Consider the following 17,032-nt stretch of genomic DNA (forward strand, 5'->3'; position numbering starts at 1 on the left):
AGTGTCTCCTACAATGGAGTATCATCTTCTCCCCTACCTCTTTCTGTTGGAGTTCCTCAAGGCTCTGTCCTGGGACCATTACTATTCTCCCTCTATACTTCCTCCCTTGGCAAATTAATAAATTCGTATGGTTTCCACTACCACCTCTATGCTGACGATACTCAAATCTATCTCTCATCTCCTGATCTCAACCCAGAACTCCTAACTCGCGTCTCCTCCTGCCTGTCCGCTATCTCTACCTGGATGTCGCAACGCTACCTTAAATTAAACCTCTCTAAAACTGAAATGGTTCTCTTTCCTCCAAGAAACACCAGTAGCATCCCCGAAGTATCCATCATAGTTAACAATTCCACTATCACCCCCTCTCCCCAGGCCCGGTGCCTTGGGGTTATCCTAGATTCTGCCCTGTCATTCACTCCTCATATCCAGTCACTTATTAAATCATGTCACTTCCACCTAAGGAACATATCCAAAATACGATCATTTATCACCCAAGACGCTGCCAAAATTCTTATTCACTCTCTCATCATATCGCGTCTAGACTACTGTAACTCTCTTTTAATTGGCCTCCCCCTCCAGAGACTGTCACCTCTCCAGTCCATAATGAACACTGCTGCGAGGCTCATACACCTCAGCAACCGCTCATCCTCTGCCTCGCCATTCTGTCAATCCCTGCACTGGCTTCCGTTACCTTTCAGAATCAAATTCAAATTAATGACACTGGCTTTCAAAGCACTTCACAACTCTGCTCCACCCTACATCTCTGAACTCATCTCTATATACTCACCCACTCGCTTACTTCGCTCCTCTACTGACCTGCTACTCAACTCTTCTCTCATTACCTCCTCACATGCTCGCATTCAAGACTTTGGAAGGGCTGCACCCCTCCTCTGGAACGCTCTCCCATGATCTGTCCGACTTTCTCCCAACCTTTCTGCTTTCAAAAAATCTCTGAAAACACACTTCTTTCGAGAAGCCTACCCTCACTCTGCTTAACTACCAAACGCAACACCACATACAACACCACATTTCTCACCCACTTACTTCGATCTTGCCCACTCCCACACCTTGTGTATTACTCCCTTCCCTTTAGACTGTATGCCTATGCATAGGGCCTTCCTCACCTCTTTGTACCTGTATTGATTGTGATGTTTGTTACTCCATATATTCTATGTATGTAATTCATGTGATGTAGTTGTATAATCACAGTTACTTTACAGTGCTACGCAATATGTTGGCGCTATATAAATACATGTTAATAATAATAAAATCTATGTTGGGAAAACCTATCTCTCACTTTTTGTGTGGTTTCCCCAACATAGATCAAATTGCATGGACAAACTAACATGTACACCACATAGTTGGTGTCACATGTATTGTATCCCTTAATTTTGAATTTTTTATTTGTATCTGGATGCTCAAATTCTGAACCTGTGAGGACAAATCGACATTGTGCACAACCTTTACATCTATACATACCCTCTTTTTTGGGGCCCCAAAACATCATTCTATTCGGAGGCTTACGGATGTCTGCATTAACTAACCTATTGCCAATAGTAGTTCCTCGTCGATATGACATCATAGGATTTTGTTGAAATTCTGGAATGGTGGGATATGCTTCCCTGAGTAAATGCCAATGTTTATACAATATATTTTTGAAATTTGGACTTGCTGCACTATATTGAGACACATAAACCAATCTGTTCCTGTTACCCCTATTATCTGAATGCCTAGGGCGTTTATTTAAACATCCATCTTTCGCTTGCTTTTTATTCTTTTGTATCAACATATCTGGATATCCCCTATCTCTAAGTTTTTTACTCATGTTTTCCAAATCTTGTTCCAATACTATTGGATTATTTGTTATCCTACTAACTCTAGTGAACTGGCTAGTCGGAATAGATTTTCTAACCGATGGAGGGTGGAAGCTATCATAAGCTAATAACTGATTGCGATCTGTCGATTTAGTATAGATTTGAGTATCAAAACCTGTCTGTGTGTGTATATATATATATATATATATATATATATATAGGTATGGGATATGTTATCCAGAAGCCTTGCTGCTCAAAAGGTTTTTCTTTTTCAATTTTCAAAGTCAAAAGCCTTTACTGCATATTAAATCTTGGCAAATACCCAATACAAATAAGCTGTGGTGTTCATACTTTTTTTGAGGGTGAGCATTAAGTTAACCCGTTACCTTGTAGTATTTCCTTCATGTGGTCATGGCTATATAGTATTTGGTTTATACATGCTTTCACTTATGTGAACTAGGCTGCAAATTAATTGATCTAAGGATCTCATTATATTTTATACATTTATTTATAATACAGTACTTTTGCTATGTTATTTACTACATGCTGTACACTGCGAACTATAATTAAAAACAGGACATATAGAATGCATAAAATATGCACCTAGAGTGCAGCAGCTATGTTTGAGAATGCTCTGTATGTCATGGTGGCCAATAAACTGAACTGGACAAAAATAGAATCTTGATTGTCTTTATGTTTTATTAATGCAGCAGATTTTTAGCCACAAATTGCCTATTGGACAAACCAGCTCAGTGCTATTGATTGCCTGCAGAGGTTTTCTTCACTTCATCTTTCATTTTTCCTCTCATCACAAAAATGAGCACTGTTTCACAAAGAGGCTCCTTCCCAGCTACTGTTTTTTTGAAATCACATTGAAACTTGTTTGAAAATCATTTTGTTGTCAAGTAAACAAATCAATAGTAGGGTTATTCCCATTATTATTTATTTTGCACTTAAGCTTTATCAGAGAAACCTTTCTCTACAACAGTCATTCTCTCTCTCTGTAAAACTTTATTATTTGATGTGCTTAGGCGGTAGGCAAGGATGACTGTCTTCTCTCTAGAGCCTTCTTCTGGTCTGACTCCACACTTGCTTGCATCAGGCAAGGAAGTCACTAGACTTGATTTTTTCTCTCATTAGGGAGTTTTCATTTAAGTATGATATGACTGCTGCAATATCTCTACTTGGTAGGAAAGCAGCTTGTTACAATAAAAATATGAATTATTGTGGATGTTTCATCTTTTGGTAGATACTTACTGAAGCAAGCATCAGGCTGGGAAAATGTTAATGTGCGCTCTAAATGCTATAAAAATATCATTGTCTGCCTTTGGAAGCAGAACCTTCTCACATTCAGTTCCTGATGATGTACATTACAGCTTATTTTTATGACTGCCAGTGGAAGAGCGAGTTGAAATGTGTGTGGTGTTTTTTTTATTTTTATTTTTTATTTTATTAGGAGCTGGAGTACTTTATAATTTAGAGGTGACTCAATACATCTAAAGAGCAAAAGCATATGGCATCCACAGTTACTGAATAATAAAGAAAGAAAACCACTGTAGCTATTGTTATACCTTATCTGTTATATATACGACCAAATAGACTAATTTTCTGCAAGTTTGTTTTAGATTTTTTTTTAAGGGATTGTTAAAGTATCCTAGCCAGTTTTTCTAGTAACATGTCTGTGAAATGTGTTCTCTTCTCCAGAGCTGTCTCCTGTTTCAAATTGGGAAATGAGAGGCCACAATTAGCATTTATTTTTATATGACTCATTTCTGTCATTGACAGTTGATGTGTAATGCCATTTCTCTCATTTTGGAGAAATCTCATATTATATAAACCAATTTTTTACAATAAAAACAGACTATATTTTTTTGAAACAATTTATTGTGGGCCACAAGGCCATTGTAAAATAGCAATTAAAACATAAGAAAAGGAACTGAAATTAAAGAAAAAGGAATGGGGAAACAAAGACATGGGTGTAATACAGGTAGCCTATATAATCAATGGAAACATATGTAGATGTCAGAAAAGAGTAAACACAGTCTAGGGGCTTTCAGACTATACATTTTCAAAAGAAATGAAACATACTGATGTTAGGAATATAACAGTGAGCACCTGCTTATTTGGAAACTGATTGGGATAGTACCATTCTTATTTTTATATATATATATATATATATATATATATATATATATATATATATATATATATACATATATACACTTCCAAATGAGTATCCGCACTCCAAGGCAAATAACTTCAGCAAAGGGAGGGGTGCACGGTAATTATGTATACACCAATTATTCTCAGACCAGCACTCCCTGTTATAAAAACCAATTACTTTATTGTTGCATCGTATCTGTGCCCGACGTTTCGGTCCCTGTTGGGACCTTTTTCATCCTTGCACAGATACGATGCAACAATAAAGTAATTGGTTTTTATAACAGGGAGTGCTGTCTGAGAATAATTGGTATATATATGGAAATATGGAAAATCAGTCCTCATTTCATTTCTTTTAGAGGACTTTTTTCAACCTATGAACTGTATAAGGACTGATGACGTCACATTGGTGCCATAATATACATATGGGGGAGGGTATTTAAACTGTTGCACTTGTAATTCACTTTATCCTTGAGAAAGGTCTCCATGTGAGGCCGAAACGTCGGATAAAAATGTGTGAAATAAATCACACACATCCCAACTAACAGAGTATACCTAATATTGACTGAGTACCTCTGGCTTCAACTGAGTGAGCGTGCAGGCACTGTGGGATATATATATATATATATATATATATAATATATAAAAAGTGGATATTGAATAATAAGGTTAAGGGGAGACTGGTTTTAACTATCAACAAGCTAGTGTAGCTGGCAGATGCTTTTCTTTTCACTTGAATGGGAAATACACTGCCTATGGCAGACACAAGCAACATCTTTCTTCATACACTCATTTCTGTCATGTCTGTGTGTATCCTATAATGGAAAGTGGCTACAGTAGAATAGGGCATTTTGACTGCTCTGTTTGCCCAGCAATGATAAAATCCAGTAAGCCAGTGTACTTAAAGGAAAACTTGAATCTGGTAGGTGCAAACGGGATGTCAGTCTTTACGAAAAAGCTTATGGCCAGTCGTGCACAATTCTACATAGTAAAGTAGTACATGTTTATTTAAATGCCTAATTTTTCAGAATTGCATGACACATAAGCATATATTATACATGGAAATTAGCAGCTGCTTCTCTTGGTTGCTGGGTAGAAATAGACTTTATTGTGCTCTATTGGAGAGTAAGTGGTCCTATAGGAAAACAATTATGAAGCAAATAGCTGATATCCTGTATAATGGAAACAGTCAAGAAAGAAAGTGAATAATTAAAAATACTATCACATTTTTCATTTATTTTAGATTGCCAACCTCAGTGCCAATATTGTGTTGCAAACCTACAAGACACAGGCAGCGTTTGCTTGAAGTGCCAATATTCTCGATACTACTTTCTTGAAGATCGCTGTGTATCTGAGTGTCCAGCTGGATTTTATACAGATGGAAGAAACTGTAAACGTAAGTGGCTTGTTAAATTGAAATTATCTCTGAAAACATATGGTGCAGGTATAGGATCTGTTATCCGGAAACCCATTATCTAGAAAGCTCCCAACTACAGGAAGTTGGTGTCCCATAGACTCCATTTAAATTAAATAATTAAGACATTTAAACCTATTGCCTTTTTCTCTGTAGTAACAAAATAGTACCTTGCATTGGATCAGAACTAATATATAATTAATCCATATTGGTGGGGGAAAAATCCTATTGAGTTTATTTAATGTTTAAATGATTTTTAGCAGACTTACGCTATGAAGTTCCAAATTACAGAAAACTCCCGGTCCCAAGCATTCTGGATAACAGGTTCCATACCTGTATTTCAAAGAAATACAAATATTTTTAATTCCTTCGGTTTATTGAAGTCGTCTGAGGCACATAAATGCTATATGGCAACTATATAAAATATCAAATAAGAAAAATAAGAACAAGCCAGCTTGATCAATTTGATTTAAATCAGTACTTAACATTCCTTAAAGTGGACCTGTCACCCAAACATATTTTTTAGTCAAGTATTCATAGCTGTTATAAACTCATTTAAAAATCTCAGCCTTAGGCATAGAGGCAGGGCTGGCAATTACTTTCACTTTCCATTCAACACTTCCTAGATGTCATGCACTCCCAACATTCCCCCAGTTCTCTTAACCATTTTTATTGTGTAGCCAGTGCAAGGGGATAGACTAATGTCCCCCATTCTGGTGCACTAACAAGATTCTAAAATGATGCAAGGCTTGCCTTAATAACAGTGTCCACAAAATGGCACCTGCCTGCTTGCTATAATTATGAATTCCTAGATCGAAGGAAACAAGATTCAAATAATTTATACAGTGTAATTTAAGTTCATTTTGCTTAACTAATGTGATAAAATAAGATTCGGATACATTGTTTTGGGTGATGAGTCCCCTTTAACAGTCCTAGTGATTTAATAACTCAGACCTAGCAAAAGCTCAAATGGTTTGAGGTACTAAATTCCATAATAGGCTAAGGCTATGGCCAGTTTATATTTTTAAATGTTACCTTTCTCCAGTGGATTCATCACTATTGTTCTGATGAAAGAATGATTAAAGATCAATCTGATTTGTTATGGATCTACTTTGATAATCATTACTGTTCATTATTATTGCTTGATTAAGATCAATAGTAAATCAGCCCCTATGTTACTGTTCAGTTCAGTTTCAGGCCATCTTCAGGACTGAAACAGACTTAAAGTCACACTGACACTTTTAAGTGAATGGGTGCATTGGATATCCAATATAAAAATACCCCTTTGTTAAGCATTTATGTAAATAAATATGTAATTTAAATTCAAAACAGATCTTTCTCTTATTCAAGCACTTCTGCACTTGCACAGGCTGTGATATGGGCTCAGCTCTGACAGGCAGGAACATGCTATCTGTTTAAGTTCATAGTCTTTGCAAAAGAAGGTCCCCATTACACTGCAATCTATGAGCGTGAACAAAAAAACAATGCAATATATGTATAAATATATTGCATTTTTTAACCATAGAAATGTCACTATTTGTTGACTACTAAAAAACTGTTATTACTCAAGTGGAATCTTTACATCATGCATTCATTTGGTTTTCTTACAGAGATTCCACATCCATGAATATAATGTATTAATAGTACAGTACACAACATAGTAAATGAAGATTCTTAGCAAATGTTATTATTTGGGGTCAGTTTGCAAGCTGACATCTCTAAATGAGAAAAAAAACAATTGTGCGAAGCAGAAAGGATTTGTTTGAGTGAGTCTCCTGGGTATGAAAATGTATAAGAGATGAGCATGGACAAATTTAATTGGTTTCAGTGGGATATTTTTTCTTTTATAACTACAGTGGTGTTTTAGCATTGCATTAGGTCCGCTTTAGGTCACACTGTTTACCTGCAAGGCATTAGTAAATATCCTCAAAGAAACAAATGCTGCCAAGTATGCCAAATAGCATGAACAAATAAAAACCACTTTCCTTTATATACACTCCATTTATTTGACTATGTTTCCACAGGCTGCAACCTCTCCTGCAAAACCTGTAGTGGACCATGGATAAATTCCTGTACTTCCTGCGAGGACGGTCTTGTTGTGTCTCACAATGGCATGTGTGTGCAAAGCTGTTTCCGAGGTTATTACAGAGAAGGGCAAGTCTGCAAAGGTTTGTACCTTCACTAAATGAACCTTCTTCTTCTTCTTTCTATCAAATATTGATAGAGGCTTATTTATCAATATAGGAATTTGTGAAATTTTAACTCCCACTGATTTCTATGCAAACTTGGCAGCTTTTAGATGCAGAATTTTTACAATCAAGGTTTTTACGCTTAATAAATCTAAATCATTCCAGTTTTCGAAACTCCAACTTGCATTCTTGATTATTAGTGCAAAAAAACTTGAATTGGTAAAACCGTGAATGCAAATGTTGATAAATCTGTTTCTTACAGTACAACAGCATTTGTAGGATCACAGGTTGACAAAGGCTTCTCAGTATTAGTATTAGTTTCCCCTTGGCCAGTAGGGTATAGCAGCTTTGAACCCAAAGCACTGAGGCTGCTATTATAGGTGTATAGGTGCTTTTATAGAGCAGTGTTACTAAATTAAAGTAAATGTCCATGTTTTGCAGTCTCCTTCCAAAGTGGTAGGACACAAAACCCTGTAACACAAGTGAAAATACAATTAAGCAAACCACTGATATTTCACTGTTGATAAAATGTCAGATAATTTCCAAGTAATTAATTTTAATCTAAAATTACTACAGGGGATCATGCAAGAATTGCAGGCCATACCAGATGATATACTAAACGCAATTGGCAAAGGAATGAAATCACAAATCTCATTAGTTTTGGAGAAAAAAGAGAAAGGCATATTAACAATTTGCAAACTAAGACACCAAAACAATCAGTTGTGCTCTGAGCTGTATTTCTTTTTAACCTTGTAAAGAGAGGCTTAAAACATAGTTTACCTGCAGCTAAGCACAATTCTAAAATATTAAACAATGTAGTGTCATTTGTTGTTTTCAAAAATTAAAAATAAATGCAAGAGCAATGCTTAAGTGACTAAATCAGAGTTTATTCATGATTATTAACTGGACAATACCAAAAGCAAAAAAACAGCTTCATCTGAATATCAATATGAGAGATGTTATAGTGAAATGGTTTTGCTGTTGACAGATGTGTGGAAGGATATCAGTCCAGTTACAATATAACTATCCTGTGACTTCAGTGTGCGATTTTAGCAACAAGTCTGTACCCACAGCTTCCTGCTTACAACCCTCATCCAAGTACTGTCACTGAAGCAGGAATAACTAATATGGTTATTTAAGGCACCTACATGACATACTTTTACCAAAAGGAAAGTCATATTATGCCCAAACTCTTTGACATCTGCCTGTATAGTTGTGTCTAAATGAATTTATCAAACTCTATTTGGAATAATATGTGTTGCTTAATCCATTTAACCAGTGGGCATACAGGTATAAGTCAAGCATGACTATCTCATGTAGTAATCAGAGGGACTAAAAGACTAGATATAGTCCTGTATTGAACATTTTTGCACACAATTTGTGGAGCAATGAAGCCATAATAGCTAGGAATCTATAGGCAGACCTGCCAATGGAAATCATCATAACTGAGTAAGCATTTTTGCATCATATTTTAACTAGACAAAGGATCTGAGATGCAGTGATTTTTTGTTTTCCTGAACAAGGAGATTTTGTGCCCTAAAAGCTTGTGGTGCACTCCAATTAAGCATCAACTGTATCATTTCCATAAGCCATTTGTTTGTCTATTCTTAAAAAAATTGCCTCTGCATTCATCAAATTAGTGTCATTCCATGACTAATTTGTTCCAAAATATCAAATATCTTCAGGTTATCAGTGAGAAATGTCAGGTATGCATTCAAGAGGAACAGGCAGAGATAATCATGTTGAAAGACAAGGCTTTTGTTATGAGTAGCCAGTTATAGGAAAGATTTAAATTAACAGAAGCAGACGGTGATAATTGTATTTACCTTGTGTTTGAAGATAAATGTGAGTGTTTTTTTGGAGCTGCTTAAAGGAAGTGCCCTAAATTAATCTACAAAGCACTTTTTATCTTCTATAAACACGTTTCCTAATATTCTAAATTGTACAAACACTTTTTTCTAAATATATTAAAATGCTTTGTATATTTTCTGCTTATCTTAGAAAAGGTTGGTTTCAATAAAAAATGACCACACACAAACCTTTCTGGGAACTGCTCAGGATCTTTCACCGATATGCCCACCTAAGGCAGTCGTTAGCCCTAGGGAGCAAGTACTGCATTAACTAGACGATCCCTGATCCGATGGGAAAATCAAACCTGCTTGATGGACAACTGACGGATTTTTGGCCAGATATCAGGAGGGCCTGTCGGAGGTCCCCATACACGGGCAGATAAACTGCCGAATCAGTCTAAAGGGCCTGAATCGGCAAATTAAACCTGCCCATGTTTAGCCACCTTTAGATTCCAAGTGTGATAATAAATTTACGTCAATCACTCATAGTAACAAAGTAAGTTTAGAGTAGAGGGAGGATATCGTTTTTAAAACACTCCACTTCACGATTAAAGGAGACATATTATGTAAAAAACGAATGCCAGTGCATTTGAATCTTTTATAGAAGGAATGTATTTAAAAAAAGTTGTGTTTCTGGTTACTTCATTGTAAATTTCTGCAAAATCCCTACTAGTCCCGCCCACTTCCTGTTCGCTGAATTCTCTGGCTGTGCAGGAAAGCCAGTGGCATTCAGCACACTGCATTGAAGGATAGGAACCAATTAGCAGCTAGCAGGACCTGATAGGGAACTGAAGTCTATCTTTGCTTGTATGACTGCAGGGCTGTCAATAGCTGCCCCCCTCCTACCATGCTTCTGGCAAGGACTGTTAGGATGCACCCATCCCTCATTTAAAACACAGACCAGTGAACATCTATAGGACCCTCCAAATCTTTATCAGCCCCATTGCAATCTATCTATGTTTGCAGGGCCAAGCAGGCAGCTACCCTCAGTTTTCTTGGGCTTTTTAATTGATGGACAAATCGTTTTGTGATTACCGTGGTCTCACGATAATGAAAAGATCTTTTAAAAATCTTTACATCCATGGCCAGCTTTAGTCATATTAGACATGTTTAGCTTAAAATGATTCCCAGAATATCAGTTAAGTTACATTTTTTCTGCTCTATAGAATAGAAGTGTAATGTACTTAACAAAGATGCAGATGCAGAGAAAAAAAGCATATGTGCCAGTTTGTGCCAGTTTCAAGGACATAACAGTTTATTCTTTCCAGTTACTATTTTAGGCAACAACCTACAGTCCCTAAAAGGCAGAGTTTATGGGAACTAGACTCAACAGCTTAAATATAAAGTATCTTTTATTAGAATGTATATTCTATGCGATTAGCGATATGCGATTAGCAGTGATTTTGAAGGGGGTTATTTACTAAACTCCTAATAATAAAATCTGACTTTTAAAAAAATCACAAATTTTTCGGAATTTATTTTACCCCGAGGATGTAAAAAGTCAGAATCACAAAATCTGGCATCTCAGACCTGTTGAGGTTACATATAAGTCAATGGGAGAAGTCCCAATGATTTTTTGATGTGTGCTGTGTTTGTGCAATACCCGAAAACCCGGAAAAAAATGGGAAATTCTGATATCTTTTTTTTCCGCAAACCACATTTTAATAAGCGGAAAAAAAATAAATAAGTGGAAAAACCCATGTGGTTGTTTTTGGCAGAACATGTTGAGATAAATTCGGTCTTTGATAACTCCCATGTTCCATTAGTCAGAAGAATTAACATATTGGCATCTATCTATCTTTCTATTTATCATCTATCTTTTTTTCTGGTAAAGTTCTGCATGAGGCAATACAAATATGTCCATGTGCTGATGTACAATTTCATCCCTATTGTAGACGATATAGCCATTTAAATGATTGGGGAGCTATTGCAATCAATTGAAGGAAAACAAAAATACAGAGGTGCTAACTTGCCCAGTATTTCATGTTGTTTTTAGTACCTCTATCCCTAGAGAAGGTAATCATGTCTTCATCGTGTGTTTAGCTTCACTGGCTCTCTAATGGAAATGTTAATGAATTACTAAGTGGCATGAGATTCCATTATTGCTCAGTGCATTATTGTGTATATACATCATAATAATCTTTAAAGTAAATCAGGAAGTAAGACAGGGAAATTTGTTGGGTATGTAGGATAAAAATGAAAGCATCCTTTAATCTGCATAAGACTATGCTTAAGGCTTTTCACATGCATAAAAGTGGCATTGCCTAACTATAGTTTAATATAATAATTGGATAAAAAAGAGTGCATAGATTAAAGTATATTTGACAGATGCATCATTTGAGAACTGTCCTACCTGTAGTGCTCCAGTTATTCTGCATGTGTTTAAGGGGGTAGGCACACTTGATTATCATTAAATATGATACCTGACCAGGCTATGCAGTATATATGTTAGCAGAGTGTACAGCAAGAATAAAGAGTGTCAAAGAGATAAAAACTAGAAGAAAGTAAACCAGCATGGAAATTAGAAAGGGTTACAACAGGCATTATAGGCATTTTGATCTTATTCCCAGCCGTTGTTTCTGGCAGAATTATAGTGAATTAATTTGTAACATGCTATACACATTAAGAATATCAGTCATCAACAACTTTAAAACATGTGTTAGTTCAGTGTACAATAAGCCTTATTTGATCAATCCATTTAAAATGATCTACTGTACAGAGTAGTAATTACTGCAAAATACATTTTTTCTCAGTCCACTCTGAAAAGCGTTAAAGTAATTTTAATTCACTTGTTTCACTAAATGCTTTATGTGAAGTGAAGTTTAAATTATTAAATGTGTTGTTAGCATGCCGTATTAATGAACTGCTAGTAAAATAAAACTATTTTTTTTTCTTTACACAGCATGCAACAGTCAGTGTTTAACCTGTGACTCAGCAAGCAGTTGTACTTCATGCAAAGATCCAAACAAAGTGCTTCTGTTTGGGGAATGCCAGTATGAAAGTTGCACTCAGCAGTATTATCTTGACTACACCAGCGGAAACTGCAAAGGTAAACTGTATGAAGCCAGTAAATGATTTTATTATCAGTGTGTCAAACCATAAAAAAGTCAACATACGTCTCCATACATTTTCAATTTGATTTCTTTTTATAAAAAGCTTATAATATTAACACACACTTCCAGTGGTCCTCTGTAATGTACACTAGGTAGGCCAATTGGGACAAATTCTTAATAGTTCCTCCCCAAACTTTCAGTCCAGTGCACTCTTTTGCACAATTAGCTAAAGTATGACAAAATACACTTACTCTGCTATCTTATTTGACATAAAATAGTAAACACAAGCTAACTCTTTTTTAAAAGTAATATGTAACTATGTATTACTTTAGATTGAATAGGCATTCCTTTCAAAGTAAGGTTCTTAAGCATTTTTTCTTGTCCAACAGTAGATTATTTCTCATTTTCAAAAGAAAGTTTATGTTGGTTTACTTTGCTATTGTTCCCTACACTGCAGCTAATTAAACTGTATAATAGAAAAGATTACATACCGCAGACAGGTCCTCCTGGTCCTCGTACCAGATTAATACCAGACTAATCTAGTAGACTATATATAACAATAACAAAAGGAAAAACACACATTTTAAATCATAGTTACAGGGTATGTACATCCAAGCACTGTTGTGTTCTGCACCTTGCACCAAACGAAAAATACCATACTCGACTAGCACAAAGCCAGTGCTTTATAAGAGGTTCATGGATGGTTCCCAAAGGTTCTCATGCTCTTTGAGTGTCTGTAAATGCTTTTTTTTTTACTTTTTATTTATACCATACGTAAATAAACAGTTTACTGCTACCTTATCATAAAACTGTGGGAACACAGATTAGAATATTATTTTATTATAAATCTGTCTAGACCTTTTATCTGTCAAGCGTTCACTGTATAATTTACCTGCTCTGAAAAATCAGCATCTCTTTTTCTCCTCATAGTATCATTCCAATTATAGTTTGCTAAGGCTTTGATTTTCCAAATAAAATGATTAAGTAGATAGAAGTATCACTAGCATGCTTCAGAGAGTTAAGATTCCTTTTGATCTTGTCACTACAAAAAAAGAGCTTTAGCTGGAGAAAGTGGTTGTATAATAAAGTGATGTATGTATAACATAATAATGGAACTAGATACATCTGTTGGAAGGTATATGTGTCATTTACAACTGAGCATGCCACATGTGCATGAGTGCTGCCTAGGGATGCAAAAGGTGGCATGAAGGGCAGAGCACAATGACTGTGGAAGCAGGACGGCCTAGCTCTTAAGCTGGTTGAACATGTCACCCTATAAGCGCCTCTTCTCCAGCGTGAACAACCCCAATTTGGCCAGTCTTTACTCATAGCTAAGATTTTCCATACCTTTTACCAGCTTAGTTGCCCTTCTCTGTACCCATTTTAATTCAATAATGTCCTGTTTGAGCACTGGAGACCAAAACTGTATGGCATATTCTAGATGGGGCCTTACCAGTGCTCTATGCAGTGGAAGAATGACCACTTCCTGCCGTGAATCAATGCCCCTTTTAATACAGCTCAATACCTTATTTGTCCTTGATGCTGCTGACTGGCATTGCTTGCTACAGCCAAGTTCATCATCTACAAGGACTCCAAGGTCCTTTTCCATAATGAATTTGCCTAGTGCAGTCCCATGTAAGTGGTGTAAATGGCTTGGATATTTTTACATCCCAGTTGCATGACTTTACATTTATCAACATTGAATCTCATTTGTCACTTAGCTGCCCAGATTGACAGTTTGTCAAGATCTTGTTGCAAGGATGCCACATCCTGGATGGAATTAATTGGGCTGCATAGTTTTGTGTTATCTGAAAACACTAATAAATTACTTACAATACCCTCCCCTCAGTCATTCATGAACAAGTTAAACAAAATTGGACCCAATACTGAGCCCCGAGGGACCCCACTATGCTGCTGACTTGGTCCGAATGGGGCAAATCTGCAGCTTAGCTCTGCCTTTTTTTAGCCACCTTTATGCCTGCTAAATGTTGGCAGTGCTGTATTTACAGGGGGCAGATACAGTTCTTTGCACTTTGTTTTCGAGCACAGAGACCTGTGACTATTCATTTAAAGGGGTTGTTCACCTTCCAACACTTTTTTTCAGTTCAGCTGTTTTCAGATAGTTGACCAGAAATAAAGACTTTTTTTTTAAATTACTTTCTATTATTTATTTGTAACTGTGTTTCTAATATTTAAGTCTAATCATACATTTTTCACCTCTTTATGTTTTTCTAAAGAAGCTCTGGGAGGGGGGATCACCAACTATGTAAACAGTTCTAAATTGATACATTTTTATTATATTTGGCCCTGCTGAGCAATATCCGTGAGCTGGTATAACTGAAACAATACTTGCTAATATCCCACAGATGCTGCTGAGAAATGTATCAACCAGTGTAGCGAATTGAAACACCAGATGAACATGAACAGGGACATTAAAGTTTACACTTCAATTTTTGAAAAATGGAAAGCATTTGAAAAAGTTTTTATTTCTTGTGAGCAATCTGAAAATAATTGAACTGAAAAAAAGTGTTAAGAAGGTGGACAACCGCTTTAAAAGTTGCACTTTTGCCCCTTATTGCTCTTGCACTTCTTCACTCAGTTTTGCATAGACCTCATTTATTTCTACAGTGTTGTTTTTCTTTATTGCAAAGATTCTATATAACACTAGTTCAGAGCACGATTTACAAGAAATATATCAAGATTAAAAATTAAAAAATGCTTCTTAACTATACTGCTGTCTGGAGAAATTTTTGTTTCAAGATTGATAAATATAAGAATCTAAATCTGTGCTGGGATAAAATAGCAAAGCACTGTTATTGTTTTTAAATAAATGGTTTAATAAAAGGGGGTAATTATATGACAAGGCCCCAGTATGGCAGGTCTAATTCAAAATTATAAATGTACATGGAAAGGATAGGAACACTGTACATTCAAAATTAGCCATTCGTCACAACTTACCATTTATTTGTGAGAAAAGAAACTGAAGATAAACACTTACACTCTGTTAAGTATTATAAATTAAGTATTTCCACTGAACTTTTTTCTTAGCAAACTCTAGTCAAAACAAAGTGGGTGGATGAACTAGGCAAACACTACCAGTCTGTACTGAAAGGCATAAGCATTCCATCTGCCTTGGCACCTTTAGTGCTGAAAATGAAATAGAAAATATTTCTCATTATTCTCTGTATTGATGTGATAAATAACTCTTGATATTATGACTGATATTCTTAGTTTCAGAATTTTCCCCTCCATCTTTTCTGAATACATAGAATTCTGACAGCAGTATTTCTGTGCAATAGAGGGGATAGACAGCTTTTGAATTCTTCCTTCTGCTGTAATTGCTGACTGGCTTGCGAAGTTTGGAGAATTGAATGAACAACAGAATAAAAAATAATAATAAAAAGTTCTATTCTGCACTAGGAGAGAATGACTGCTACAGATTCAATCATAAGAGAGTAATAAGGATGGGCAAAGCCAAAAGAGCTCAGAGTATGCCTTTGGTCTAATTCTCTCTTGAATTACAAGCGGTTTGTGCATCTTCAAACCTTTCATCTCCTGTTGAGCAAACGCCACTTTGTATTGCTATAAACGCAAGAATAAAGAAATATAATCTCTATGAGACACAAAACCCTAAATGTTTATGCTTCATGACACACACAGTGTGGAGGGGCAAAACTCATGTAGTTTGTTGGTCTTCTTTTGATTTTTTTCTTTTGATGGGTTTGATTTAATAGCCCTTGTGTTCATTACAAACACTGGTTTTAAAAGGAATAAGTACTTATGTCTATATTTTTAACTTGATTTGACATTTAGAAGGTATTTAACAACTCAAAACTAATAGAGCATTGGATTGCTAAAATAAATTCCCCTACGTTGTGCAGTTACTTAAAATGAAATGTGTGCATGTAGCTTAATACGGATTTTATGTTCCCAAATATCTGTTTTTAAATTATTTGAATTTTTTCTTGTTCATAGCCTGTTGGTGCTGCTCAGATATTTAGATGGCACTGTTGTTTTCTAATAACAGCTCGTCCTGTTTGTGATAGTGATAAACCCTGTGTAATGAATCCTATGTGTGCATTGGTGATGAGTCCCATGTGTGTGATGCTGATGAGTCACATCCACAGACTTTACTGAGGAATAAGCCCAATCTACTACTTAATACCCCAGAGAGCACAGAAGAAAAGTGTGAGATGCAGGCAAAATGTTAGGTCTGTGAGTTAAACATGTAAACATTGTTTTTGTTTGAAAACGCAACGGAGAATCATATTTTATGAACCCAATATTGTATTTTAAGAGGTTTCAGTTTCATATTAAACAAATCTACAGATTTGCAAATACAGTATCTCAGTATTACAGTACTACTACAGATATGTGATCAGTTATCCGGAAACATGTTAACCAAAAAGCCCTGAATTAAGGGAAGTCCATCTCCCAAAGAGATATAATTGCATTTCCTTTTTTTCTGTACAAATTAACAGTACCTCGAACTTGATCCCAACTAAGATATAATTAATCCTTACTGGAGGAATAGCAATCCTATTGGAGTTAA

General features: G+C 35.8%; 1 protein-coding gene across 3 annotated transcripts in view; it reads left to right on the plus strand.

Moving 5' to 3' along the window:
- The window catches only part of fras1.L (Fraser extracellular matrix complex subunit 1 L homeolog), a 269,516-nt gene that overhangs the window by 157,974 nt on the left and 94,510 nt on the right, over positions 1-17,032 (plus strand). For all 3 annotated transcript variants that reach the window (XM_041591087.1, XM_041591088.1, XM_041591086.1), the window contains 3 exons: positions 5,218-5,370; positions 7,413-7,556; positions 12,330-12,476. In XM_041591087.1, coding sequence (XP_041447021.1) covers positions 5,218-5,370; positions 7,413-7,556; positions 12,330-12,476 — 444 coding nt within the window. The remainder of the gene's footprint in view (positions 1-5,217; positions 5,371-7,412; positions 7,557-12,329; positions 12,477-17,032) is intronic.

Source organism: Xenopus laevis, chromosome 1L, assembly GCF_017654675.1.
Source record: "Xenopus laevis strain J_2021 chromosome 1L, Xenopus_laevis_v10.1, whole genome shotgun sequence".
Lineage (NCBI taxonomy): Eukaryota > Metazoa > Chordata > Amphibia > Anura > Pipidae > Xenopus > Xenopus laevis.